The 26927-nt window shown below is 45.2% G+C and overlaps 1 protein-coding gene across 1 annotated transcript in view; it reads right to left on the reverse strand.

The window, feature by feature from the left end:
- VPS4B (vacuolar protein sorting 4 homolog B) overlaps nt 1–26927 on the reverse strand; it is a 582532-nt gene that overhangs the window by 266325 nt on the left and 289280 nt on the right. Inside the window, exon 7 of the mRNA XM_069613692.1 lies at nt 18721–18869. Within this exon, the coding sequence (XP_069469793.1) occupies nt 18721–18869 (149 nt within the window). The remainder of the gene's footprint in view (nt 1–18720; nt 18870–26927) is intronic.

Genomic DNA, 26927 nt, shown 5'->3' on the forward strand with positions numbered 1-26927 from the left:
CTATGTATCCTTTCTTCCTCTTTCCCCGGATGGGGAGAAGGGTAGAACAAAGGTAAGGTAATTTTCTGAGTGATATGAAATTCAGAAACCACCTTTGGGAGGAAATTAGGCTTCACCTGTAGGACAACTTTGTCCTTATGGAAAATTGTATGGGGGGGGGGGTTTACAAGAGAGCTTGTAATTCGTTCACCCTCCTAGCAGATGTTAGTGCTACCAATAGGATAGTTTTAAGAGTGAGAAATCTCAGCGAACAAGAGTGGAGTGGTTCGAATGGAGTACCCATTAGGAAATTTAAGACTAAATTTAAGTCCCATAAGGGAACTTTGAATGGTCTTGGAGGATAAACATTAGTTAATCACTTGAGAAATTGTATTACTAGAGGTAGTTTGAAATATGATGGTTCCTCCGCAGTGCGCTTGAAGATTGAAAGCGCTGCGAGATAGCCTTTTACAGTGCCAACTTGAAGGCCTGAGTTTTCCAAGTAGAGTAGAAACAATAACACCGTTGGTGTACCACATGAAAAAGGGTCGATATTCCCTTCTCTACACCAGCTGCAAAATTTGTTCCAACGGCAGCAGTATAAAGACTTTGTTGCTGGCCTTCTGGCCTAAAGCACACCTCCATAACGTTATCAGGGAGGTCCCAATCCTTGTACCTCACCCTTTCAGAAGCCAAGTGTGAAGGTTGAGGGTTCTGATGTCTGGATGGAGAACCTGACCTCCCTTCTGTGAGAGAAGATTCTCTTTGAGTGGAAGACGGATTGGAGGACAGATGGACATATCTAGAAGGTCCGGGTACCACGTTCTCCTGGCCCAGTCCGGGGCAATTAGGATCATGGTTTTCCGGAATCTTCTCAACCTCCTGATCATTTGAGGAATAACAGGGACTGGTGGAAACGCGTAAAGGAGTGGGAACTGCCAGTCCACTACGAACGCGTCCACTAGAGCTCCTCTCGAGGGAAATTCCCTTGAACAGAACAGATCGCACTTCCTGTTGGTGCTGGTGGCAAACAGATCCACCCAAGGGGTTCCCCAAAGGGCGAAGATCTCTTGAAGGACTTCCTGAGCTAGCTCCCACTCGTGGGAGACTGTGCTCTGCCTGCTCAGAGCGTCCGCTGTCAAGTTCTTCTCTCCGGCTAGGTGGACTGCCGATAGAGAGATTCCTTCCTGAATTGCCCAAAACCAGAGCTGCATTGCCTCTCTGCACAGTGGCAGTGACCCTACGCCTCCTCTTTTGTTGAAGCAGTGCATGGCCACCGTGTTGTCCGTCATTATCAGGACATTTCTCCCCTGTACTGATGGCAGGAAAGCTTTCAGCGCTAGTCTGATTGCTCTTAGCTCTAATAGGTTGATGTGTAGTCTGGACTCCGATGGAGACCAACGACCGCTGATGGTCATGTCGTTGTCATGGGCTCCCCACCCCGTGAGTGAGGCATCTGACTACTGTTATCTCTGGCCATGGTTGCCAAAACAGTTCTCCTTTCAAGATGTTCTCTGGATAGGCCCACCATTGAAGGTCGTGGGCTACCTTGTCCGGAATCCGGAGGAGATCTGTCATTTTCCCTGAGAATTGCAACCACCGAGTTCAGTGCCCACTGAAGAGATCTCATTCTCAGGTGAGCCTCTGGCACAAGGAAGATGCAGGATGCCATGAGGCCTAGCAACCTCAAAAAGTCGAAGGCTGGGAGACGTTGGGCATTTTGAAACTTGTTGACAATCTGCAAATATCTTGAGCCCTCACCTCTGGTGGCGAGGCTTTTCCCAGAGAAGTGTCCAGTACCGCTCCAATGAACTGGAGTCTCTGTGATGGTATCATCTGTGACTTCTTTAAATTGAGGGAGAAGCCCAGTGTGTGATGGAAGTGGCAGACATAATCTAGCTGGATATGAGCTTGTTCCGAAGATACAGCTCTGATCAGCCAATCGTCCAGGTAGGGGTAGACATGGATCCCTTCCCTCCTTAGACTCGCAGCCACTACCGACATTAGCTTAGTGAAGACCCTCGGGGCGGAGGTCAGCCCAAATGGCAGAACTCGAAATTGATAATGAGAGTCGCCAATTGCGAACCTCAGGTATTTCCTGTGTTTGAGATGGATTGGCACATGGAAATAAGCATCCTAAAGATCCAGAGATACCAGCCAGTCCTGGAGCTGGAGGGCCTGAAGGATCTGAGAGAGAGTTACCATCTTGAACTTGTCCTTTCTGAGGAACTTGTTCCATTCTCTTAAGTCCAGGATGGGTCTCAGTCCTCTGTCCTTCTTTGGAATGAGAAAGTATGGGGGAGTACCAGCCCTTGTTCCTGTCCGCTACAGGTACCAGTTCTATGGCACCTTTCTCTAGCAGGTCTATAATTTCCTGCAAGAGGAGCGGATCTGGAACTTTTAGAGAGCTGTGCCCCGGTGGATGACTCCGAGGGATGTGTAGAAAGGGTAGGCAGTAACCCTGGGCAACTGTCTCCAATGCCCAAGCATCTCACGTAATAGCCTGCCATTCCGTCAGATGGTGAGTTAACCTGCCCCCTACAGGTGTTTTGTGTGGAAAGACCTCAGAGTGGTTTGGGGGCGGCTGATGCAGATGCCGAGGGTAAAGAGGCACCTGCTGCTGCTGCGGCTTTAGTACTTTTGACCCGTCCACCTCGGGTGGATCTCCTTTGGCCTCTTTGAGCCGGCTGTTCTCTGCCTTTCCCGAATGCGGAATAATAGCAAAAGGACTTTCCTCTCCCAGAGGTTCCTGAGGGGCGAAAAGGAGTTTGGCGGATTGCAGCTCCTAAAGATTTTGCAGCTGCTTTAGATGTCTGCAACTTTTCCAGACTGTCATCAGCCTTTTTACCGAATAAAGAAAAGCTGTCAAAGGGCATATTCAAAAGTCTGGCCTGTACATCTGGAGCAAAGCCAGACTTTCGCAACCACGCATGCCTGCGGATTGTCGTACTTGCCGCCATGGCCCTGCTGATACTGTCAGCGGAATCGATGCCAGTTTGAAGTGCCTCGCACATGGCATCTTTGTCATCTTTGATGATGTTAAAGGAAGGCTTCCCTTTCCTCTCCTCTCCTTCCGGTATGCAGTCAGCCGCTGATGAAGCACACTCCCACAGTGTGTGACTGAACCTGGCGAGCGTGCAGGTGGCGTTGATGGACTTCAACGCAATACTACAAGCAGAAAAGACTTTTTTTGCCATAGCATCGTACCTTTTGTCATCTCTATCCTCTGGGACAGTAGGGTAATGTTACGCTCACCTGGTTCCCACAGGGGTGTCGGGCGGAACTGGACAGCCGCGGTCTCCACCAACGCGATGCGTAGTGCAGAGATGACTGACTGGACTGGCCCACCTAGCTTCGTCTGCTTGTCCCGTAGAAGTAGTCTCCTAAAGGCAGAGAAAAGGAATTAGCCACCCGTGGAGTTGAGTAATAGCCCCTCACTGCGTCCCCATTTATCACCTCTGATATTCCCTTTCACAAAGCTCACCTTATAGTTTTGAATGATGAGCTCTCCATCCTGCGAGGAACGCAGGGGCGCCTTGAAGGCCAGTTACTTTACTGGCTTGAGGATATTGGAAGAGTTCTAGACAAATCTTGGCTCCAAAACTCCTGGCGAAGGGCCGTAAGTATATAGTTCTAAAGAGCTCAAAAATGTCTGAATAATCACTCTTGTCCAATTCCTTTGTTTATCTTGCAGCTTAGACCCAAATGAAGATAGTTCTGTGGCAGCTGAAAGCGTTCTGGTAAGAGTCTGTGCTATCCCACACTGTCCGTTAAATGATGCCAAAGCTTAACTCGCTGCGGTCTCTTTTCTTACAGGTGCTGCGTAAGAAGATTCGGCGTGCTGGTGAATAATACCTCCGGCGGTAAAATCAGGTAAGTATATGGTGGCAAGAGATTGTCCTTATTTGTTTCCCCTCGGCTCACCTTGTTGTTTTCTTGTCCCCCTTAGGTGCTGGAATGCGGCAACTTAATGATGGGGACAGCGCCGGATCGTAGAGCTGCTGCGAGGAACGCTGAGTATGGCGCGGCGCTGCTGCTAGCGATGCGCCATGTTTAAAATAAAGTCTTTTTCTCGTTCAAAGATGCGATGAATACAGAATCAGGTAAGAAACCCAATAATGTTCTTGTTCTAATCTTTCTTCTTCTTTCTAGGCGCTCTGGACTCGAGGCGGTGTGGCACGAGGCTGGATGCTGACTGCAGGCAGGGTGAGCGTTACGCTGCTGGATGCAGAATAACGCAAAGCGTGTGCTGCCCTTCGGGCGTGGTTTAAATAGCCTCCAAAGTAGTCCCAGGTAAGTATTCCTCCACAACCACACCCGAGTAACAAAATAGCCTCTTAGGTAAAGTAGTCCCTTCCAAGCCTCACATGGGCTTGGATCTCTTGCAGCATGGTCAGGTAAGTTCACATATGAGCCTGACACCTATGGCGCCAGGACTGTTCCCCCACATGAGCCTGGCGCCATAGAAGCCAGGACTGTACCCATATAGCCCCTAACAAGGGTTGCTGGGCTTTCTCTGGGTAACATGCCTGCCTGCTTCCAGGGTTGCTGGACTTGGTCTGGATGCCCAGGGGTAGGCATCATTACAGGGAAGCAGATCTGCTGCTTGGTGAGGTTGCCGCTTGAACCACCAGGCTCTCTGGAGTCGGGTGTTTTGATAAGTATTCAGGGTCAGCAGCAGCTACCCTATACTTGGCTGACAATCTTTTATTGACTGCAGGGATAACCTCAGGAGTTTCCCAATTAGATGAAATCTTCCTTTGCAAGGCTGCATGGAAGGGGACTACAGGATCCTCCTGTGGACCTTTGTCTAGTATGTCTGTCAGGTCATCCTGTTGAAAAACAGGTGAAGTCGCAGACCAACCCATAAATTCAATAATCCTTGCCATCAGGGTTCTATAGGGTGTTTCGGCATGTTCCCCTGGGTCTGGTTTGACAAATTCCACTTCTGGGGAAGTGTCCAGCCCACTTGCCTCATGTAATGATTCCTGTAGGTCTTTCAACCTTCTTTCCTCAGAGGTAAAATCCTCTGAAACAGGTAGTGTGGCCCTCTGCAACCCAAAGGTTTCCTGGTCAAAATCCTCCCCATCTTCATAGATTGAAGATAATCCGGGGTACTCTGACCTCGGAAATGGTGTAAAACCCATTTCTAAGGCAGAAGGAGCCAAACTCGTCGTTATTGGGCTAGAAAACGTCAATGTCGTTAACGCTGATGTGACAGGCTTCGAAGGCACTGAGAAAACTGAAGAGTCCTCGAAGAACTCGAGAGGATCGGGATCCTACTCGAGGATGTCGACGACGGTGTCGATGTCGTGCCAGAGGCTCTTGGTATCACTGTTGGCTGTGAAGTAGCTGTGGTTTTCTCTTTCATCGGCATCAATGTTGGCGGCAACTATGGCGTCGATTCGATCGACCGATGCGTCGAAGAACCCTTTGACAACGGCGTCGATGTCGCCGATCCATGCGTCGAAGGGATCTTCGACAACAGCGTCTAAGATGGTGCCTTCTTACCCGATGGCCCGTGGCGCTCTCGGGTGGACTCTTTCGCCGGGTGCAGCGACTCGCGGCGTTTCGATTTTTTGGGTTTTTCACCCGGGGTATCACCCTCAGCTGTCTTCGAGGGGGTCGAGGCCGCTTTCTCGAAGACGCTTAGCATTTTCTTCCTGAATTCCTCCCACTCAGCCTGAGAGCTGTGTTTTGTGGGGCAGGAGACCCTTTCTGGGGAAGCAGAAGACGAGGAAGGGTATCTTCGACGTCTCTTCTTTGAGTGTCTAGATCTCGACGAATGGTGGGAGCTACTTCGAGACCTGGAATGGGAATGCTTTTGACGGCGAGTTGACGAAAGCCTCGACCGAAGAAACTTTCGAGGAGGTTTTGACTGACTTAACTCTCTCGAGCTTCCCCTTGCGCTCCTTCAAATCTTTCGCCGTCATGGACATGCAGTCCTCGCACTCCGAACAATGGTGCTCGACTCCCAAGCACCACAAGCAGATCCTGTGTGGATCTGTTATTGACATTTTCTTACCGCAGTCACGACATTTTTTGAAGCCGGACCGCGGAGTCGTCGGTTCCGATGAAGAAGCCATTGAGAACAAGTTGGTATTCGAGTAAATATAAGGGGTTTTATCTGACTGAACTGAGCAACGATATTCCGAGGCCCCACGAAGTGCGGAAAAACGGAACTGAGCAACAGACGCCGCGCGTGGCTATTTATGGGCATGGTGACATCAGCGCCGATACGGTGGCTGTCGAGGGACATCGACTCGGCAGACGTCGACGCGCAGCGCCCTCTACAGAGAAAACATTTCTGAGACCAGCAAGCTGGAGACGAATTATCAAAGATAAGGAATACGTCGGAGGACACAATCCCTTCGAAATAATAGTACAGTTCCATGAAGAACTGTTACATAGTGCTAGTCTCGATCCTGAAAACCAGAGATCCTACATGTTGGCAACGCCCCTAACCCAAAATCACAGAACAGGACAGGAATACACTAGGGGGCCCGATTACGGCCCAAGAGGTCAACAACGCTATCTCAGTTACCAGTGAACAAAACTCTGGGCCCGGACAGCCTGGAAAACGGCTACTATAAAACATTACGCTCACAGCTGCTAGCCCCACTCACACAGGTGTGGTGCTGGCACTCAACGTCATTAGGGAGAGGGGATCGATCACGGCAGATATGGGGAGGTCTATGACGATATTACCTCTGAAACCAGGTAAAGACCCAGAAGAGTGTGCGAGCTACCGTCCCATTGCACTCTTAAACACTTATACTAAGATTTACGCTAAGATATTAGCAAACAGACTGATGAGTCCTCCCAGAAATCATACACGAGGACCAGGCAGGTTTCGTAACGGGCAGAGACACACACAAGACAATGTGAGACGAGCCATAGACATCATCCATATTGGAACGATAACAAAACAATGATTTTCAACAGCCGCTCTAGATGCTAGACAGGCCTTTGACAGTCTGGATTGGGAATATCTAAAACTAGTCCTGGAGGGGTTTGGATGTGGACCGGAATTCACCAAGATGGTACTGGCCAACTTTCAAATCGTATAGCAAATGGTCAAACATCTGATCAGGACACTCAAGAGATTTGATTCAACTTGCTCAGACCCCCTGACCAGTGTGTGACTTCAGGAAGTGAAGAAGATTGACCGGGCGATCCATGTCCTTTGTTGGTGCTGCAGAAAAGGTGCCAAAACCGCAGAGTGAAACAAGAAGCTGCTGAAAGTCGTGCTACAAGACCTCCCTCGAGACTGCTGCTGAGATATCCTGTTCATTGTCCTGTCTTCAGTCACCAGACCAAGGAATCCAGAGGTTGGGTCCAGAGATGCACCATCACAGAGCATCCAGCACGAACATTTTCTTCTAACCTAAGCTACTGTGGGGAAAAAGATATTGCTTACCTGATTCCAAGAAGTCGCTTCAGAGCGTTGGAGTGCATGTGGAGGTGTCGAAGCAACCCCCTGTTACTTCAAATCCTTTCTCGCGTCCCTTTAAAGGTCTCCCATGTTAGTTGTTAACTTGCTGCTTCAATAACTGTAGACACTGTAAGAAATCCACAGGAACTTTGTAATTCGCTGCTTGTCAAGACTTCAAGCTCTCTCCGAACTGCCTTTAGATAGTGTTGCATTTTGGGACTTAAAACACTTAATAGGCGAAAAGAAAATCTCTAGAACCTTCAACTAAGCTCATGTTGCACTAACTAACCATTGTCCTCCCTTGAAGCGACTACTGTATGTGTTTGGAGAGTAAATGTATTACTGTATAAACCGTTCAAAACGTCAAAAGTGCGGAATAAACGATAATACGATAGCATTGTCTTTTCTCTTTCTAACGTTGCTGCAAATGTAACTGCGAACACACACAAAAGTGAACGTAACCTTTGAAGTCTATTATCAAGTAATCCTTAGTGTTCTAGTTTAAACGTCTGAAGTATTTAAAGTGATTCTGGTATAAATACAATATATACTTTTTATAATATGTGCAAGTGCATCTTTGTTATGCCTGTCTAGCTAAGATTCAGTGTACTTACCAACAGCTCACATCTTCCTTTTAAAATAAGCCTGACTGCTCTGCCACTCTACCAAGGTCCTCAGCTAGTACAGGCTGACACAAAGAGTTGGGGCTCTACAAACCACAGGGATGGCTTTCTAAAATCCTACTGCCAGTAGAACTTTAGGAAAAAAAAACACTGTTGTTACAGCTAGTGGGATTTGTGTAGGTTGGATTACACTAATTTCTGGTGTATTGCACAAAGAATCCATCCTCCAGGTCACTATACTGTAAAGTACTAAAACTGTGTCCACTCGGGAAAACTATAAGGCAGAAGCTTTTATGTCTCTTAGTGTTGAAAAACTGAAAGACATGTGTAAAGATAAATGTCTCCGTACAAAAGGAAAAAAACTGCATTCATCCAAAACTTGTTGGATTACCAAACTGTAAGTAGGCCTATAATCCCTACTTCCAGAATAGATCTAGAAGACAACGATGGTCAAAGTTGAACTATTAGCCCTCAACTTGCAGATAATGAGGGAGAAGATGTGGATGAAAATTTAAATTTGAATCTACCTGCCAAACCTCTGACCGTACCCCTACCTGTACCTAACATGTCAAATGAGCTGACTAGAAATAGAAACAATGAAAATGCAGCTTGAATTCAGGAAACTGGAACTTCAGTCTGAGATGAGAGACAAAGAAATGACGGAACTGCAACACAGGGAAAAGGAGATGCAGCATAAACGAGAGATGAAAAAGTAAAATAATTGCATTTTTAAGTTTTACATATGGGTTCACATTTTCTTGAATATCTTGATAGGAAGGTTGTGGCAAATGTAAAAAATAAATCTCAGGTTGCAAAATTATTGTTTTTTGATAGTTATGCAAATTATACAAATGTAGATATTTCAGCACAGAAACGTTACTAGTCAGGGATTTCATATATCCTAATGTCTGTGCCGATAGTCTGAGATGGGAATAGAATATGTATGTGACAGTATCAGAATTAAAAGCAAAAATCTGTCACACGCACATCATGTCATACCGAGATGAGACTAGCAAAATTTGACTCACCTCCGTGAGAGCTATCTGGAAAACTAATTAGTTAACTTAATCACATGCGAGGAACATAATGTATTATAATATCACAGTTGTTTAATGTAGAACTCGCGATGATTACATTCCATGAAATGGGAGGTTAACTGGGTTTAGAAGTTACTCCCATTAGACTGCCCTCTTCATTAATATGCCCAATGGGAACAAGGGGGATGGTTTACAGTGATGTCACTTTTAGAATACCAATCAAAACCGAGAAATTATACACACCTCTAAAGGGAGTGGTTTCTAATTTAGAAAAGTCAAAACCCATAGATTGAAGGGACTCTAACTGATGGATTGACTGGCAGACTGATTGGAAGAAGGAGATAAATAAAGAAGACTCACAACAGGAAGGAGAAAAAAACAACTTGTTTTAATTTGAACACAACTTGAATTGCTGGCAGATCATTGTGAGAGGCATATATGGAATACAACCCCAGGGCTCTATCTGTGGGAAAGAAAGCAGACAGGCCCAATACAGAAGGAGGGGATCAGGCAGTGGTTGGAAGCTGACCCATCTTGTCCACCAGTTACTAAAAGGGGGAGGATGTAGACACTCATCGAGAGGGAACCCACCTGTCTGGGAGACAGCCAAAAAGAAATTCCTGCATGAATAATGCCAAGGGGAAATATATCAGGGGGTATGCTCTAAAGGGGAATAGGCTCAATCCTAGCCACTCTTATGTGTGAAAGAACTGAAGGGTTTAAGAGTATAGCAAGTGGCTGTACATCCTGGAAAATGTATAACAATTTCAGAATTTCTTTTTTTTTTTATACAACGCTATTTCAGAAATTTGTGCTTCTGGAAACGTTGGATTTGATTAAATAGAACCAAATGGTGTGTATATTGGGAGATCTCGGAATCCTCTGCTGTGTAATGGCCACGTACAAACTGGGAGCCATATAATATAATATGTCACTTTGCACATGCCTAGAAAATAAATGTAATTGAAGTGATTCCCTAGTTATAAAACTGAGCCGGGTCCTGATACTAGCACTGACAACTTAATGAAAAAAGGGAAGGGTTTTTAGATGGCAGCCGGTCTTCCCACTTTAAAATGCCCATTGAAAAATGACAAATGTGCACTTTTCACATGCATAGAAATACTAAGGAGGTTTCCAAGATGGCCGCCACCTGGTGAAGTCACGCAACTCTGCGCTCCGCCCAGGAAAACGAAAGGCGAATTAAGAAGTGGTTAAGCTTCGAAAAATACAGGGAACAGCCTCAAAGTTGCAGCAGTGAACTTCAGGACCTTAAGGTGCAAAGTTCGAGATGGAGAATCAGTAAAATAGGACAAGAACAGAACAGCATTGCCTCCGGAGGGCGGCCACAAGGTGAGCGGACATCCAGGGAAGAAATTCCAGCAGTGCCCAGAACAGTGCCTCGAGGGGAAGAGACGGGACGCTGCAGCGCCACACAGGACACTGCGCTCCGAAGCAGAAGCCTCCCACCAGCAGACACGGCGGCCCGATCCGCGGATGAGACGGCGCTCAAGAGGTGCATCACACACCACTCACGCAGGCTGAGATACGGCCGGTGTTAAGCCTCAGGGCTGAACCCCCAAAACACACGTGTTACGAGGAGAAGAAAAGGGGAAGAAAATAAAAATAACGGGCCGCCTTTCTCCACCCAATCGGCATTGGAAAGGGGAGCTAGTGCGTTACAGATGGAACCGCCGTCACAACACGGCTGCCGAGAAAAGAACGGGAACAACTAAACTGGAGGTACAGGGGCACAATCAACAAAACTTTTGTAACCCATCGGTGGTTAGGGGTAGGCACGCCCCCCCACTGAGAATACATTAAGCGCGGGCCATAGGCCCCCCACAGAAGCACAGAGGAGCCTAGCAACAACAAACTCCAAAAGGGCCTGCCCCAGAAGCTGGGAGTGTGGGTGCTCAAGCTCTCGGATCGAATTCAGTGGTATTTCGGATGGGGTCAGCAGACCCTGAGACCCAGGATCACTCGCACACCACCGGGCCCGGGACTTCAATACCCTAACAGAGGGTGGAATGGGCTGCACAAAAGCCCACAAAGGCACACACGTAAGAGGTCAATACCCGAAGCATACACACATTTGGAACGGAAACATACCGGGTTGGGGACAACTGGCCTGTGGACGTTCCTCAAGCGCACTGCGAGCGACAAAGACCCCAAAAGGGGATGACCAGATTGCCCCACACCACTGTAACACCTACATATCTCCTTGGAACGCATTCCCAAAAGAGATTCACACCCGCCTCTCACACCTGAAAGCAACAGCGACTGAAGTACGCAGCGCATAAAGTAAACAAAGGCTCCCAAAACCAAAGTGAAAATTAATTCAATCCTAACAACCCAGCGCTGTCAGGGGACAGCTGGTGAGGGCCACGGCCGACACACAGGCACCCAGGGGCACCCAGTGAGAACAGCAATTGTCCCGTTGAGCAGGCGTAACACACAAATGCCAGGGACCAAAGCCAAGAACACCTCAGCAAGACCCAAGAAGACCACCAAGACACAGAGTGGATAACTGCGACACTGCTGGAGACAACATTGAGAAGGAACTCAGCACAGGGGCAACACAGAAGAACCAAGTTCCAAAGGAGTCACGGAAGAAATGGCGCTAAATGAGGAGGACATGCAGGAATGTTTAAAGAGCTTGGAAAGCAGGATGATGGAGTTGCTTCAAAATCAACTAAGCTCAATAAGAGAGGAACTAAGATCCTCCTTACAAGAGGTGAAAAGGGACATCGCAGATCTGGGGGCAAGAGTGGACGCCAAAGAACTGGGTCTCTCAGAGACAGCCGAAGATTCAAGACAGAATAGTATCCTCCTCGAACAAATTGCCAGAGCAACACACAATCTAGAACTGCAAGCAGAGATCTCGAGAATAGATCGCGGAGGTCTAACATACGGGTTAAAGGCCTGGACGAAACAATAGGGGACAAAGACCTCAGATACAATGCAACAATGCTTTAGTAGCATGCTCAATGGCACATCACCAGAAGACATACTCAGACAGAATACATGGAGTGGGGCCCAAGAAAAGCGAACCCGGGACTAGTCAGAGATGTTCTATTGGCAATGTCCTCTTACTCAGTGAAAGAGGAGATACTACAAGCAGCATGAAAACAACAAACTGTCTCCATCAACGGAAAGCAGATCCAACTGTTTCAGTGCCTAGAACCTTCCACATTACATAAAAGGAGACTGATGCAGCCGGCCACAAGGGCACTGAAAGCTAAGGGAATCACTTACAGATGGGCATACCCCTTCGGCCTTCAATTTATGTGGGAAGGTAAACCTCAGCGGATCTCCACCTGCGAAGAGGGGATGGCCCTACTCCAGATTGAAGAAGAACCCTGCATGCGTACAGGAGAGAATCAAAGACAAAGAGGTAGGACCCAGAAAATGGGAATGGTCAACAGACAATAGAAGATGAGGCAAAGTACCCACTTTAAAAAGGACCAAGGCCAAAATGAGGCTCAAAGATAGGAACATACGCATCCTAACAAGGACGGGGAGACTACAAACCTTTGTCCAGATCTGACAGGGAGGCTGGAGTTCACACGGGAGAGATAACGAAAGAAAGGATGGAAATAAGGATGAAGTAAGCCCGGGCGGGTAGGGGAGAGGGGGACACCTTGGAACCTATTTTCAGGACACGGACCTGTTCGGTCGAGGGTGACGCTTGGGAAAATATGGGCTCCAACGCTCCGAGGGGAACTCGGAGAAGGATCAACAAATCCTTGGTCCCAATAGAAGGGAGGGGTGAGGGGAGTGGGTGGGAGGGAAAAGACTAGGGGGGTACTAACTATTGATGTTCAGTTAAGCGTGGAAATGCTTGGGGAATGGTTCGCAACAAAGCAGTATGTGTAACACTTGCTGTGGGAAAGGACAGAGCACTCAATGAGAAGTAACAGATACCAGGGTTATGGCTGAGATGAAGGTTGTGACCCTAAATGTGCAGAGTCTTAACTCGCCCAAGAAGTGGCGTTCCATCTTAATGCTATTAGTTGAGCTTCAGGCAGCAATCGTTTTCTTACAGGAACCACATATGCTCCCGATAGATGAAAGAAGAATGGCCCACAGAGCATTTCCTGGAAAATAATTTGCCTCAGGGGGAAAGAAAACTAAAGGGGTGGCGATCTCGTTAAGTGCTAGAGTAGCATTTAAAAAAACATCCATATGTAGAGATACAGAGGGCAGATTCTTGCTCCTCAAGGAGAAGCTCCACGAACAAAGATACACATTAATTGCGATATACGTCCCAAACGAAAGACAGCACCTGTTCCTGGGTGAAATATTGCAAAAGTTGGGGAGTTGGTGCGAGGGGCAAATTATAATTGGAGCATATTTCAATTGTGTAATGGATCCAGCCCTGGACAAAACCCTTCCCCCTACTGCTGCCAACGGAAGGAACAGGCAGGCTCTGGGTGAATTATTCAGGGACTTAGAAGTTGTTTAAACGTGGAAGTTCTTCCACGAGGAAGAAAAAGAATTTACTCATTACTCAGCGGTCCATAGAGGGTATTCAAGAATAGATATGATTCTGATCTCAACCACATTGATTCCACAGGTCGACAATGTACAAATAGGAGCTCAGTATCTCTCTGATCATGCCCCAGGCCTACTGCAAATAGCTCCCATAGAGGAGAAGCCCTGAGTCAGTAGAAACTGGAATTTAAATGAAATGATACACAGAGATATCGCCCTTAGATCACACGTGGAGAAAGTACTGGATAACTATTTCCAAGACAGCAATAACAGGGAAACAAACTGGGGAACAATCTGGGATGCGGGGAAGGCAGTCATTCGGACTACAGCATACACAGGAGAGAGGGGGATTATTAAGCAGAAACTCGAGACAGAACTGCAGGAGGCGGAAGGGCAGCACAAAGCCAGACAAACACCCAAAACATTAAGGACCCTCCATAGGGCGAGAGCCCAGCTTGATACCCATGTGGCAGACCTTACCGCTCAAGCACTGTTACATACCAAGCAGTCATACTATGTGCTCGGGGGGGGGGGGGGGGGGGGAAGCAAATAGATTCTTAGCAGACAAACTTAATAAACAGAGGTCCCGCAACTACATACTGCAGCTTAAAAATTCTAAAGGGGAAACATCGGAGAAAGGAAAATTCGATATAATGGAGAAGTTTCATTAAGGCCTTCTCGAAAGGGAGAATCTCCCCCCCACACGCACAGTTAGACTGTATGTCGAAAGTCGTCTTGCCTCAAATAACTGATCAAGATAACCTTAACCTACAAGCCCCCATAACGGCACAAGAGATAAGTGATGCCATAACACACCTTCCTCCTAACAAGACCCCGGGACTGGATGGGCTGGGGAATGGGTATTACAAAGCATTCCGAAACCAGCTACTGGGTCCTTTAACAAATCTTTTCAATCACATAAGGGAAAGCAGAGCAGTTACACCCGACATGGGAAACTCAACCACAGTTCTGATTCTCAAACCGGGTAAGGATCCCACAGAGTGCACAAGCTACAGACTGGTAATGTTGGTTTGTTTTATTCATTTGTAGTGCGCGCCAGATTCGAGGGTATCAGGGCACAGGACTAACAAGGTTATTCTCAGCTTGGTTACAGTGCTGTACAGTAATTTACAGGTGTATACATGGTTAAGTGCATGTACAGGTACGGACAGAGACATTAAAAAGCAATTTCCAAATGTACATAAGGAGGGCAAGCATGGTGAGTTTAGAGGTCATTTTCCTTTATCCACTGGATGTAGTTGCGCCTAAAGTGGGGGTAGGTTTGAGGTGTCCTTAAGGTAGGTGGAAGGGAGTTCCAATGTTGGGCTGCTTTCACCTGGAAGCTGTTACCGCCAGTTTTGATTTGTTTAAATCTAGGGACTGCGAGTAAATTTGCGTTGGCAGTTCTGGTAGATCGGTTGGGGGAGGGGAGTATCTCTTGATTCTGTCGATAAGGTAGCAAGGGGCTGCATTGTTGAGGCATTTGTGCGTCAGAGAAGCTACCTTAAGCAAGATTTTGTCAGTGGTGGTGAGCCAGTTGTGTGCTCTCCTAATGTTGGGGATGTGTTCTTTTTTGGAGCTATTCAAAGCTGCTCTGAGAGCATTATTTTGCAAAATCTGGATTTTGTTTGTAACATTTATTGGCACCTACGTATAGGGCATTACAATAATCCATTTTTGACAGTATTAGGGCTAAGGTAGTGCAGCTCTGGGTCGAAAGGAAGTATTTAGCTGCTCTCATTAATTTACAGGTGTAAGCTGTAGAGGAGGCCATGGAGCTAACCTGTTTACGTAAGGATATGGTGGCGTCTAGATAGAACCCTAGCGTTTTAACTTCTTTGGCTACATTAATAGGATTGCCATCTATGTTAAAGCTGGCGTATTTGTGATCCAGTTTTTTTAAGTTGGGGTGGAAGCAAGAATTATGAGCTCGGTTTTGTCATCTTTCAGGCATACACTATGGGAGGCCATCTATCCATCCAGCCATGGGAGGTATCATTGCTTAACAGCGATGCCAAACCTTACAGAAAAATCCTGGCAACCAGACTAGCAAAAGTACTACCCAAAATTATCCACGAGGACCAGGCAGGATTCATTGCAGGGAGGCACACGCAAGAGAACATTCAGAGGGCAGTGGACATAATAGATCTGGGAACTAGGACGGGGCAGACATTTTCTATAGCCGCCCTAGATGCACGGCAGGCATTCGATAGCCTGGACTGGCCATATCTAAACCTGGTCCTGATGAAATATGGTTGTGACCCCACCTTTCTTAAAATGGTGATGGTGAATTTTCAGCTCCCTTCCACGACCTTCATGGTCAATGGAATACTGACAACAAGAATACAAATACAAAGAGGTACACGACAGGGCTGCTCGTTATCTCCCTTGATTTTTGCAATGGCAATGAAGCCTGTAGTGGAAATTATAAGGCAGGACCCAGAAGTAAAGGGAGTAGTGGCTGGGGGGACCACGCATAAAATCGCATTATACAGCGACGATATTTTATTGTTCTTTAAAGATACCACTACCTCGCTACCCAAAGCATTAGAGAGGCTAAGGGAATTTTCCACGATATCGGGGTTCACCATTAACTACTCTAAATCACAGGCTTTGAATATTACTGAAGAGAGGGCAATTGAAGAAGTAAAAGCACAATTCCAACTAACATGGGAATCCAAGGCTATAGAATACCTAGGCATCCAACTAACAAAAGAATACAAACAACTATACAGGGAAAATATAACGCCGCTATGGAAACAATTAAAGGAGGACCTAAATAAATGGGACACCCAAGAATTGTCCTGGTTTGCACGCATCGCCGTACTTAAGATGACGCTACTATCTAGTCTCTAGTATGTGGTACGTTCACTCCCGGTAGAAATACCCCACAAGATGAGCAGGGCCCTACAAAAAGAAATGACAACCTTCGTGTAGCATGGCACAAAAAAAACAGAATGCAAAAGAGTGTACTGACCAGACCACCACTACTAGGAGGACTTGGGATCCCAGACTTCGAGAGATACATACTAGCTGCCCAAATAGCACCAATGCTGAAATGGATGGGAGGGAATGCGCAAAAGGGATGGATAGGAATAGAACAAAGGGTGACCAACCTCCCCTTAGGAACACGACAGGCGCTGCGGAAGGAGGCCAGCGGGGCAGAAGGACACCTACTAGTAGCTACTAGAGTATCACTGAAGGGATGGGATAAAGCGCTTAGGAAACGTCACATTGCGCCGGGCCTAGGACCCTTTACCCCAATGGCGCATAACCTGGATTTTACCCCAGGCAGGCAAAGTAAGTTCTGGGAGAACTGGGGACAAGCACGGACGATTTATCTGAGACTTCTTTCAGGAGGGATCCCCCTTACTATTCGAGGACTGCAAGCAGAAATTTGGAATAGGGGAAAAAGAAAGGTATGCATACATACAAATAAGGCACTGGATCTCTCAAAGAGGTTAAGTAGGCAGCTACCAGAACCCCGATAGGACTAGAAATCACCCTACAAGAGGGTCTGACACCAAAGGCATTAGCAAGAACATACAAATTACTAGATAACGCACAAATGGGGGACAAAATCTCATACAAAGACAATTGGCAAAGGGACTTGGGTGCCCCCATCACAGAGGAGGAATGGGGACAAATCTGGAGGAGGGCTCAAAAAACATCCAAGTACACTGCCATTAAGGAGACGGCATACAAAATATGCTCCAGATGGTACCCAACCCCACACAGGTTCCACAAAATGAACCCTGCGTACCCCCCCGATTGCTGGAGGCAATGTGGCAATAGAGGGGACCTTTATCACATGTGGTGGACCTGTCCCAAAGCCGTGATGTATTGGAAGGAGGTTTTAGGATATATAAAATAAATCACTGGGAGACAACTCCCACAGGATCCAAGGGTGGTACTATTGGGAACCGAAGTAGAAGGAATATATGCAGCGACAGGTAACAACGCCACCCTCATCACTCAACTATTAATGGCGGCGAGGATGACCCTGGCCCAAGGCTGGAAAAACTCAGAGGGCCCGGTGATAGCATGCTGGCGGGTCAAAATATGGAACATATTAGCAATGGGAAAAGTGGGAGCCCTAAAAGAGGGAGGACATAAAAAATGATTGGCAACATGGGACCCATTCATACACTTTGTCAAGGAGAGAGAAGCATACTATTTCAGGCCAAGGCTAATGAGAACAATTCTAAACTGAAGCTCCTCAGACGAGTAAGAGATAGAACGGCCATATAGGCAAGATCAATGTAATCTAACGAATGAACAAGTCACAGCCAACAACAACCATCGACATGGAAGTCGGAACCATTCCAGTTAGGGGGGGGGGGGAGGAATTGCAAAGGGGGGATGGGAGGGAATAAAAATGTTGTAAATGTTACTATTAAGATTGCATTTTAAGAATTTACACACAATTACAAGGTTTTGTTGGAATAGTAGTAACAACGGTCTAAAACTGATTATGTGATACCTTAATGTTTGTTCGTGAAAATGAAAATAAAGCTTTGAAAAAAAAATACTATGGAAGGAAATCTAGAAGACATACACATTTTTCTTTTTGCAAGCGATTTACTCGCAGGAAGGTCAAGCAGTCCATCTTCAAATTTAGTTTTTGAAAGTGCTGTTTGAAACACTGACATACCTGTTAAAAGAAGGCTGAGAGATTTAGCAGAGATGTTGCGGTTTAAATTAGTTTTCTATATAATGAAAGCTTTGTCCTGAATCCTCATTCACAATTTAACGCATGGAGAATGTGCACTCAGGGTAAACCAAATGTAAATAGGGTTCTACCATTAGTTTGAATGATTACACAGCCTTCACCAGACAGTTCCTTACACCTGCAATGGGGGTTTGCAAACCGCCAGTCTATTCAATCAAACATTTCTGCACCACTGCCACACCACACCCCTGACTTGATAGTTGCAGAATTTACCTTTCTTCTAGTTCAAGGTTTCACTTGGTGGCTAAAATTAGGTAGCACATAGCACAATCTGGGCACTTGTGCAAAAATGTGAGAATCCGATTCCAAATGTGCATTTGAACCTTCACTGTGTGCATAAGTACTTGGATCAGAGCAACGCAATACATGAACTCATGAAATTATGTTTGTTTAATTTCAACTTCTATTCAGACATCTTACCCTGCATTTGCACTAGAAATTCTGTCTTAATCCTTCTAGCTGCCTCACTCTCATTTTCACTTCTTGAGCCACACAGAGAATCAATCTCGTCAATGAAGATAATGGATGGCTTCTCCTCTCTGGCAAGCTGGAATAAGTTTTTTACCAATCTGAAAGGAAAGAAAATGCACAACACTGAAAGAGGTCAAAGACTCAGCAATGAATACACAGTCTGCATGTATGTGGCATACTGCAAAAGATATCCAAAAACCTTGAACATAGTTCATAGTATACCGAACTTCTTTAATTTCTTGTCATAACAAACCTATTAATTCACTATAAAAATACAGAATTTGATTAAGCTAAAGACCCAAAGGCCAGTTAAGTTAATCAACTCATTCCCTTACCTCTACCACATTGAATCCTCATGAGGGTTCCCTACTTGAGCACCCACGGGAAAAGCTGAATTTGGCCGAGTTGCCCATCACTTGGAAAAGTCTGAACGCTTGCAACAAGGGTCTACCCTGGGATCCTTTGCTTTGTCAAAAAGAACATTACCATGGGCAAGTTATTTTTTCTTCTAATGGATTATGTCCTCCCAGATATTTGCCATTTTAGATAGACTCGCATAGCAGTTTTTTAGATGGAGCTGGATTTTGTATAACTTTTCTGATTATAGAGTGATATGTCAGTTACTTTCCTGCAACTGTATTTCTCTAGCAGTAGTATTTTTCATATTCCCCGTCAGACTGGAAATTTAATTATTATCTGTAATTTAAAAATAAACAAACCTTTCCCATAGGATAAAGCAATACTGTTTGCCCACTATGCCTGTACAATCACTGCCTTACCTAATCCCACTGCCTCATTTTGATCCCTTTTGACCACCCAAACCAATTAGGTGGCAGGGCTTAAACTCCAACTCAGGCAGCCCTCTTCAGATTTTGAGCCCTGGTAGCGACTGCTACAATGACGGCCTACCTAAGGAGCATCCTCAACGGGGAGGCAGGAGGGCGGATGTGAATCTATAAAAGATACCAATGCTGGAGAAATACAGTTAGAGGTAAGTAACTAAGACTACTGCAGCATTGGAAATTATTTCATAGATTCACATGTTTGAATAGAATACCAAGCAGTGGACGCATGCCACCTACTTCACTGAAGCACACATAAGTCAATAATAGTACCCACAGAGTACCCCAAACACATTAAGCATACTTGAAACATTGAGGGTGTTAGGACAGCTTTTCTGAAATTCAACTAAGGGCTTAGCAAAACCATTCAAATGAGACAGTACAAGACTCCACTATTAGTATAAGGATGTACAACCAGAGTATATGGTAGCGTAGACAGAGCAGCCAGGCGTTATATGTAGAAATTACTGAATCCAAAAAAATTAGGAAGAAATTACCTAATAACTTGCCGATTTTTTCCGAAAATGTTGGTACATTTTTATTAAAATATAGGTGTGGGGTGAGGTAAGGGTATTAGTTAAGGTAGGGTGGTCTTGGGGTGGGGGGGTTCTCCCTCCACATTATTAATAAAAGGAAGTACAATAAGCAAGTAGGATTTTCGTTTTCTCAACCCAAAAAGTTCAGTCATTTCTCCATTTGTTTTTTAAAAAATGCGGTTAATTCATGGACAACTCAGCCAGGCTCATCTTAGGAGGGTGAGAGGGTTCAACAGAAACACTGACAACCAGAATTATTATAAAAAATAAAGATTATAAATACAAGTTAGGCCAAGATAAATCTTAGGGGGGGGGGGGGGGAAGTTCTTGGTTTATAGAATCAAACATTATAAAAACACAAAACAATGCTTGAAGTTACACAGAAACGAGCATAAACCTGGTTCAGAATACGAACAGTATTTCTAGGCAAGTCAGACCTTATCAAACACATTTAGTACAGGACACACCTATTAATCGGGAGTAAAACCATATGTTACTCGGATTACTTTTATTAATACAAGGGTAGTAGACCCTAGCAGTTGTGCAGTGACACTCAGTTAAGGAATCACTTGTAAACCAACCTGAAAGCATACTTTTCTGAATAGTGGACATTCAAGCAACAGTAGACACCTATAACCACATTCAGAATAACACACAGTTCTACTAGTTGAGAAAGACCTTTTGGTGTAATATACAATTACAGTTGCTTTTCAGCTCAGTGGAACACAGACATAGGTAAGAAAGAACTCTCTACACTAATTTAGGATTGTACCAGGCAGACCAAGCTCAGCTACACCTATAGAACACTAAGAATGGCACCCAGCTATTCTAGTCAGGTAAAACCTACTGTTGTAATATATTATTACAGTGGCTGTTCAGATTAGTGGGACACAGACTAAGGTAGGTGTTAGGCAAGATTGTATGTATTAGCCCTGTGGGAGACTACGCCAGCCTTGTCCTCTTGGCAATAGGTAACCCAACCTTTGGTATACATCTGTACTACACAAGTTGGTAGAGTGACTGAGCGGCCAGGCTTATTCCAAGAGGGGTGAGCTGTAGGGTTGCAACAGAGTTTCACAGTGACAAGTATTCAATTAACACTTATACTCGGTTTCTTGATCAAATAATTATTTAACAGTCAGTTTTAAAATATTCTTTTAAAAAAAAAGGTAGCAAGCGCCTCTCATCTCTCACCATGGAGACCGCAGCGCAGCCCAGAGCACTGAGCTGCTACCTTCCAGCCCGTTACAACCATCGGGAATGAAACAGGAAGTGAGAGCCTGGCCTAGAAGTTGATGCGGACCACAGGAGCTAGCCCGATGAGAGCGCTTGAAAAAATAAAATAAAAAAATAAAAAATTAAAACAAAAAGAAACAAGGGTCCATTATAGGGAATTAAAGATCTGGACATCTAGAAGCACACTCCGAAATGAGACCCACTACAACAACAAAAACATTTGGAAACAGTGAAACGACAACACATTAATGTCGCAAATGCTTCAAAAGCCATACAGACGGGTGGAATTAAACAAGACAACCAAAATAACAATTTGTTAGGAGGACAACCCAAACACGCAGACTTTGTAGTAGTTTCAACCCTGACGACAACAATGGCACCATTTATGAAACTCTACCAACAGATGGGGGACCAGCTAAAAGAGCAGACCACTGTCCTTGCCATGTTACACTCAAAGATGGTCTACATGGAAGGTTTTGTTTCAGGTATACAACACGACTTAGATACTAGTACGTCCAAAGTATCTTCTCTACTACATACGATTCAAGACCCAATTATTAAAGAAAAGCAGGCTCGCAGATTATCCAGAACCTTTGAGAAGAGTGAATTAAAGCAGCCAACTATATCCATCTCCATAACTTTAACAACAGTGGCATCACAAACAGAATTCCAAGAACAAATCCTGAATATTGAGAATGTGGAGGAACAAAAGATAATTGAGGAGGGTGGATCGTTGGTGCCCCTATACCCACCCGAAGTGATCTCAGCCAATGAATCATCTAAACCATGCAAGCCTCATTTAATAATTGAAAAGGAAGGAAAACCGGGGCGACCCGTAGAAAATAACGGGCCAATAGGAAAGCCCAGAACTATAACAAAATGTGCAGAGGCAACCGATGTGAAGTTGCAGTCCTTACCTGGTCCGAGAGAAATTTCTGATCTACAAATAAATGAGCCAAATAAAAAGATCTGCAAGATATTCCAAAAAACAAACAAGAGTACTACAAAGACATCAATTCACCTACCAGAATGTGTGAATGACAAAAAGATAATAAGCAAACATAATGGGCCTGGGGCCAAGGTAACAAACTATAAAAAACAAAAAACCTCAGCAAATGTCTGCAAAATCAAACAACAATAAGAGTTTCATTAAGAATATTACTCTGCCAAAGGTAGACTGTCCTCGGACACTCCAAAGAAAAATACCAACAAAAACAGAAACGACAAACAAATGCCAAGAGGTGATTGCAACGCCTCTGGTAGTTGGAAATAGTGCGCAAGAAGAGGAAAAAGAAGAGATTACTTCTAATTTGATGAACTTGTCAACTTATACTCCTTACACAATCTCAGAGTCCGAAGACAATAATGAAAGTAGCTCGGGAAACAAAGAGTCCACCTGTGATCCGCCATCATCGGAAAGTGAACATGAGATATACGAGGCTGGGACCCTTGAATGGTCAAAAAGGCCGGTTGGTCCAAGGGCCTTAAAGGAAAAACTGAATGACCACCCATCGCCCATCACTGGAGTAGGAGGGGCGAATATGGGTAATCCTCATGAGAACGCTCTGGAAATTATTCATACAGAGGCCGGGAAGGACTGGCTCGAAGAGCAACCTAGATTGAAGCAGAGGACTGTAATCCAGGAATTTGAGAAGGCCTTGGCTAAAATGCTACAAGTCATTAGAGGAGATAGCAGTCCAGGAGGAAAGAGAAACGACATCTGAAAAAGGGAACCAAGGAAGAGCATACAGGAGAACAAGAGTACAAGCGTTGTGCCAAACCATAACCAGTCATACACTGGGTCAGTGACTAAATGGCAGAAAATGAGTAGAGTAACTATCACCCTCAAACGACTGTTTTGTAACATCGCCACTAAGAATTGTTAAACGCAAAGAAGTGACGAGGACAAAAGATGATAAGAGGAGAATTCATCAATGGGTAATCAAGATCACACCCTCCAGGGCGGTGTGAGAGATCACCACAACCAGGAACTACAAATAGTTTAATTTGATATTTAAGCGCACCAGGGAGACTTAACTGCATTCAGGCGCAGATGACAACTATCTAACAGACAGAGTGTGTATAGATTACAGAAGGGATATGCACTAGACAACTTATTTAAATAGGAAGGTTTTTAGTCTCTTCCTGAAGAGTGTTATGGATGGACAGGCTCGGATATACGGTGGTAACTGGTTCCAAATTTTAGGACTGAAAACAATGCACCTCGCATCTCCTTTATATACCTGTTTAGATCAGGAGTATACACATCAGCGATTTGTCTCCCGATTGCAGGTCTCTTGTAGGCTGGTAGGCGCATACTTTGATTGCAAGATATCCAGGTGCAAGACCATTAATGCACCTGAACATAAGACATGCCACCTTAAACGTGATACAGTGATCTACGTAAGGCAGAGACATGGTCCCATGACCAATACGGCCAACTGCTGCATTCTGGGCTCTCTGCAGTCTACTAATCTGATTACCTGGGAGCCCTGCCAGCAGGCTATTGCAATAGTCTAAATGAGAGTTTGTTAATGCTCCTACCACTATAGCCCGATTTGCCTTTGGAACAAATGGGAGCACATTTCTCAGCACCTGCAGTGAATGGTATACTGCTTTCACCTTTGCACCCACTTGTGCTTCACCACCCAAGTTCTCCTGCCACAGACATCCAATATTTCTTACTTTCTTTGAGTAGTGCAGTTCTTCCCCTAATATTCGAGGAGGGGGCAATTGTTTCTCTTGACTCATTTTGCCTTCCAGTCCAAATAATATTACTTCGGTTTTTGATGCATTCAACTGCAGTTGATTGCTTGTCATCCACCTCATAATTTCTCTCATGCAGTGCTACATTTTTTCAAATGCATCTTCAAAGTTGTCTCAATGTAAATTTGGGTATCGTCTGCGTAGGAGTAGAAACGCAGACCATGTCTCCTTAAAATGTCAGATACTGGGCGGAAGTACAGGTTACAAATTAGGGGGGGGGGGTCAATGATGATCCCTGAGGGACTCCACATTTCAGCCACATTATTTCTAAGAGAAACCCTCCCAGAGAAACCTGTTGTGTCCTATCCTTTCAAAAGGAACTGAACTGTCACCTGTTCGGAAGCTCTCCCAACTTTGCATATGCATTGGAGTGCAATCCGGTGGTCTACCGTGTCGAACACTGCGGACAGATCCAGCATTAACAATGCAGTGGACTTCCTTCTGTCCGCAGCCTCCAACAAATCATCCTGGACGGTCAACAGTGCCGTCTCTGACCCATACCTGGGATGGAAACCGGACTGGAGGTCGTGCAGGAGACTTTCACTATCGACAAATACCTGGAACTGGCTGCATACCACCATCTCCAATATTTTAGTAGGCCAGCATAAATTGGCCACTGGCCGATAGTTTTTATGTAATGTAGGATCTAGGGTGGTTTTTTTTGTTGTTTTTTTTTTTTTTTTTTTAAAGAGAGGTTTCACCATTGCCCTCTTTAGAGGCAGCAGGACCGGGCCTTCTTGCAAAGATTTATTGACAAAAGTAGTCACAAAGGGGGTAATGTTAGTCAACAGGCCTTTGGTCAAGCCCGCCGGCATCGGAAATGTGCGGTCATTGGTTGGCTTAAATTGGAGTATCAGGGCATGGACCAATTCCTCATTTACCAACTGAAAGTGGAAGCCCTCTTTCCCATTCTTCATTCCCTCCGTTTCACTTACTACTGTGGGCTCCCCCACTTCCTCCAGTGCCCTTTCTCTAGCTATGGTTTCTTGGATATCCCAATCTTTTTTTCAAAGAAGTTGCTACATTTATTGGCTTCTGCCTGTGTGTAGACGGTGGGCACTGCCATACATGTAGGGTTTCTAAATCTAGCCAGTATATTAAACCATGCCCTTGGCTGGTTCCTGGCCTGTTCAATCTCTTTATGAAGAAAATCTTTTTTTGCCTCGAAGAGTGCCATTTTATATGCTTTTAATACTGCTTTCGCCTTTACTATGTAATTAGCTATTTTAGAGGCTCTCCAAAATGTATTCGCCTGTCGTACCTGTTTCCTCATTAGGCTCAGAGCCGGTCCGAACCAGGATTTGGATTTTTTTTAAAGGGTTCAATTTAAGAGGGAGCGTGACATCTATATTTGGAAGGCTATCTTGAAGTTCCTCACCTGGGATTTTGGATAAGTCCACCATCCTCCTTGACCAGATTGGGATACTTTCTCGCCCACCACATATCGGTGTCGAGGTTCCCACTAGTCCAAATATTTGAACACTGATCTGACCAAAGGAGGGGGATTGTCTCCAAAATGCACACCCCTACTTCTTGCTGCTATCAGGTCTAAACAGTGTCCTTTGTTATGTGATGAATTTTTTGTCATGATTTCCAGGCCGTGATTGTCTAAAAGTTCGGCCAGGGCCACTGAGTTAGGATGTACCTCGTCTTCTAGCCAAACGTTCCAATCCCTCACACACAACAATTCCTTGTGCTTGCTCCCGATTCAGAGTTGGGTATATATCCAGTTTCTCCAGAAAATCAACCACCGGACCTGGGGGTCAGTAGCCTGCCACAACCTTTACTGTCCTTGTATGGGAGAGCAAAATCAAACATTCTCCAAATTGAATGTCATTGCCCCAATCCAATTTCTCTTGAGGGATGATTTGTATATTATGGCCATGCCTCCTCCCAATTCTATTAATTAATTGAATTATGTAATCTTCCGGCACCAGCCTCTGAAAAATGGACTGGAAGCCCTCTGTAAACCAGGTCTCCGACAGGAAAAGGAGCTCTAAATCATGCTCCCAAATTAATTCCCCCACCTCCACCACATGTGCTACTGCTGAGCGTGCATTTACTGATGCTGCTTTTATTACAATGACATCCTCCTCTCTTGCAACTCCCGTCCTTCTCTGTTCTGTTCCATTATGCAGGCCAAATAAACTAACTTATTCAGAGTTCTAAGGTTTAGACAACCGTGCCCATTATCCAAATGTATCAGTTGTAATCCAGTATACCTATAACCAGCTGAGGCTGTACCTTCAGGGGGGCATCCTGGCCACTTCAATCTGTTAAACAGTCAGAATTCTTAAGAGCAGCGGTTCTCGCCGGCCGCTGGCTCTCAGGCCGCAACAGGCCTAAACAGGCTTTGCGTCAGCGTTTTGCGCCAACGCGATCCAGTTAAGCCCTGCCGGTGCTGGTAATGACGCAGAACTAATGCGCCGCGCTGCAGTGCTTCTGGGGAATGTAGTCCCCTTACCTCACCTCGCAGTATTTCACATGCAGAGGGAGAGCGGACGAATTCCTGCCACACAATAAGTGTATATTAAAATAAGAGTGATTTTCAAATCAATTTACATATGAATTTCGAACCCAGATAAAATACGTAGTTTCACAAACTCGCTAACAGTTAAAATAGCTTCTGTCTTCAAACATCTAAAACATTCTGTTACTCATTCAGCATAACCCTCAGGTAACTAGCACACTCAAATTCAGAATGGCAGAGTAGTTCTGGAGCAAGTGATTTCATCAGAGGATGGTCTGATTCTCAACAGGGCAAATGTAATCACGC

Source organism: Ambystoma mexicanum, chromosome 5p (genome assembly GCF_040938575.1).
Source record: "Ambystoma mexicanum isolate Mex_15411 chromosome 5p, UKY_AmexF1_1, whole genome shotgun sequence".
NCBI classification, from domain to species: domain Eukaryota; kingdom Metazoa; phylum Chordata; class Amphibia; order Caudata; family Ambystomatidae; genus Ambystoma; species Ambystoma mexicanum.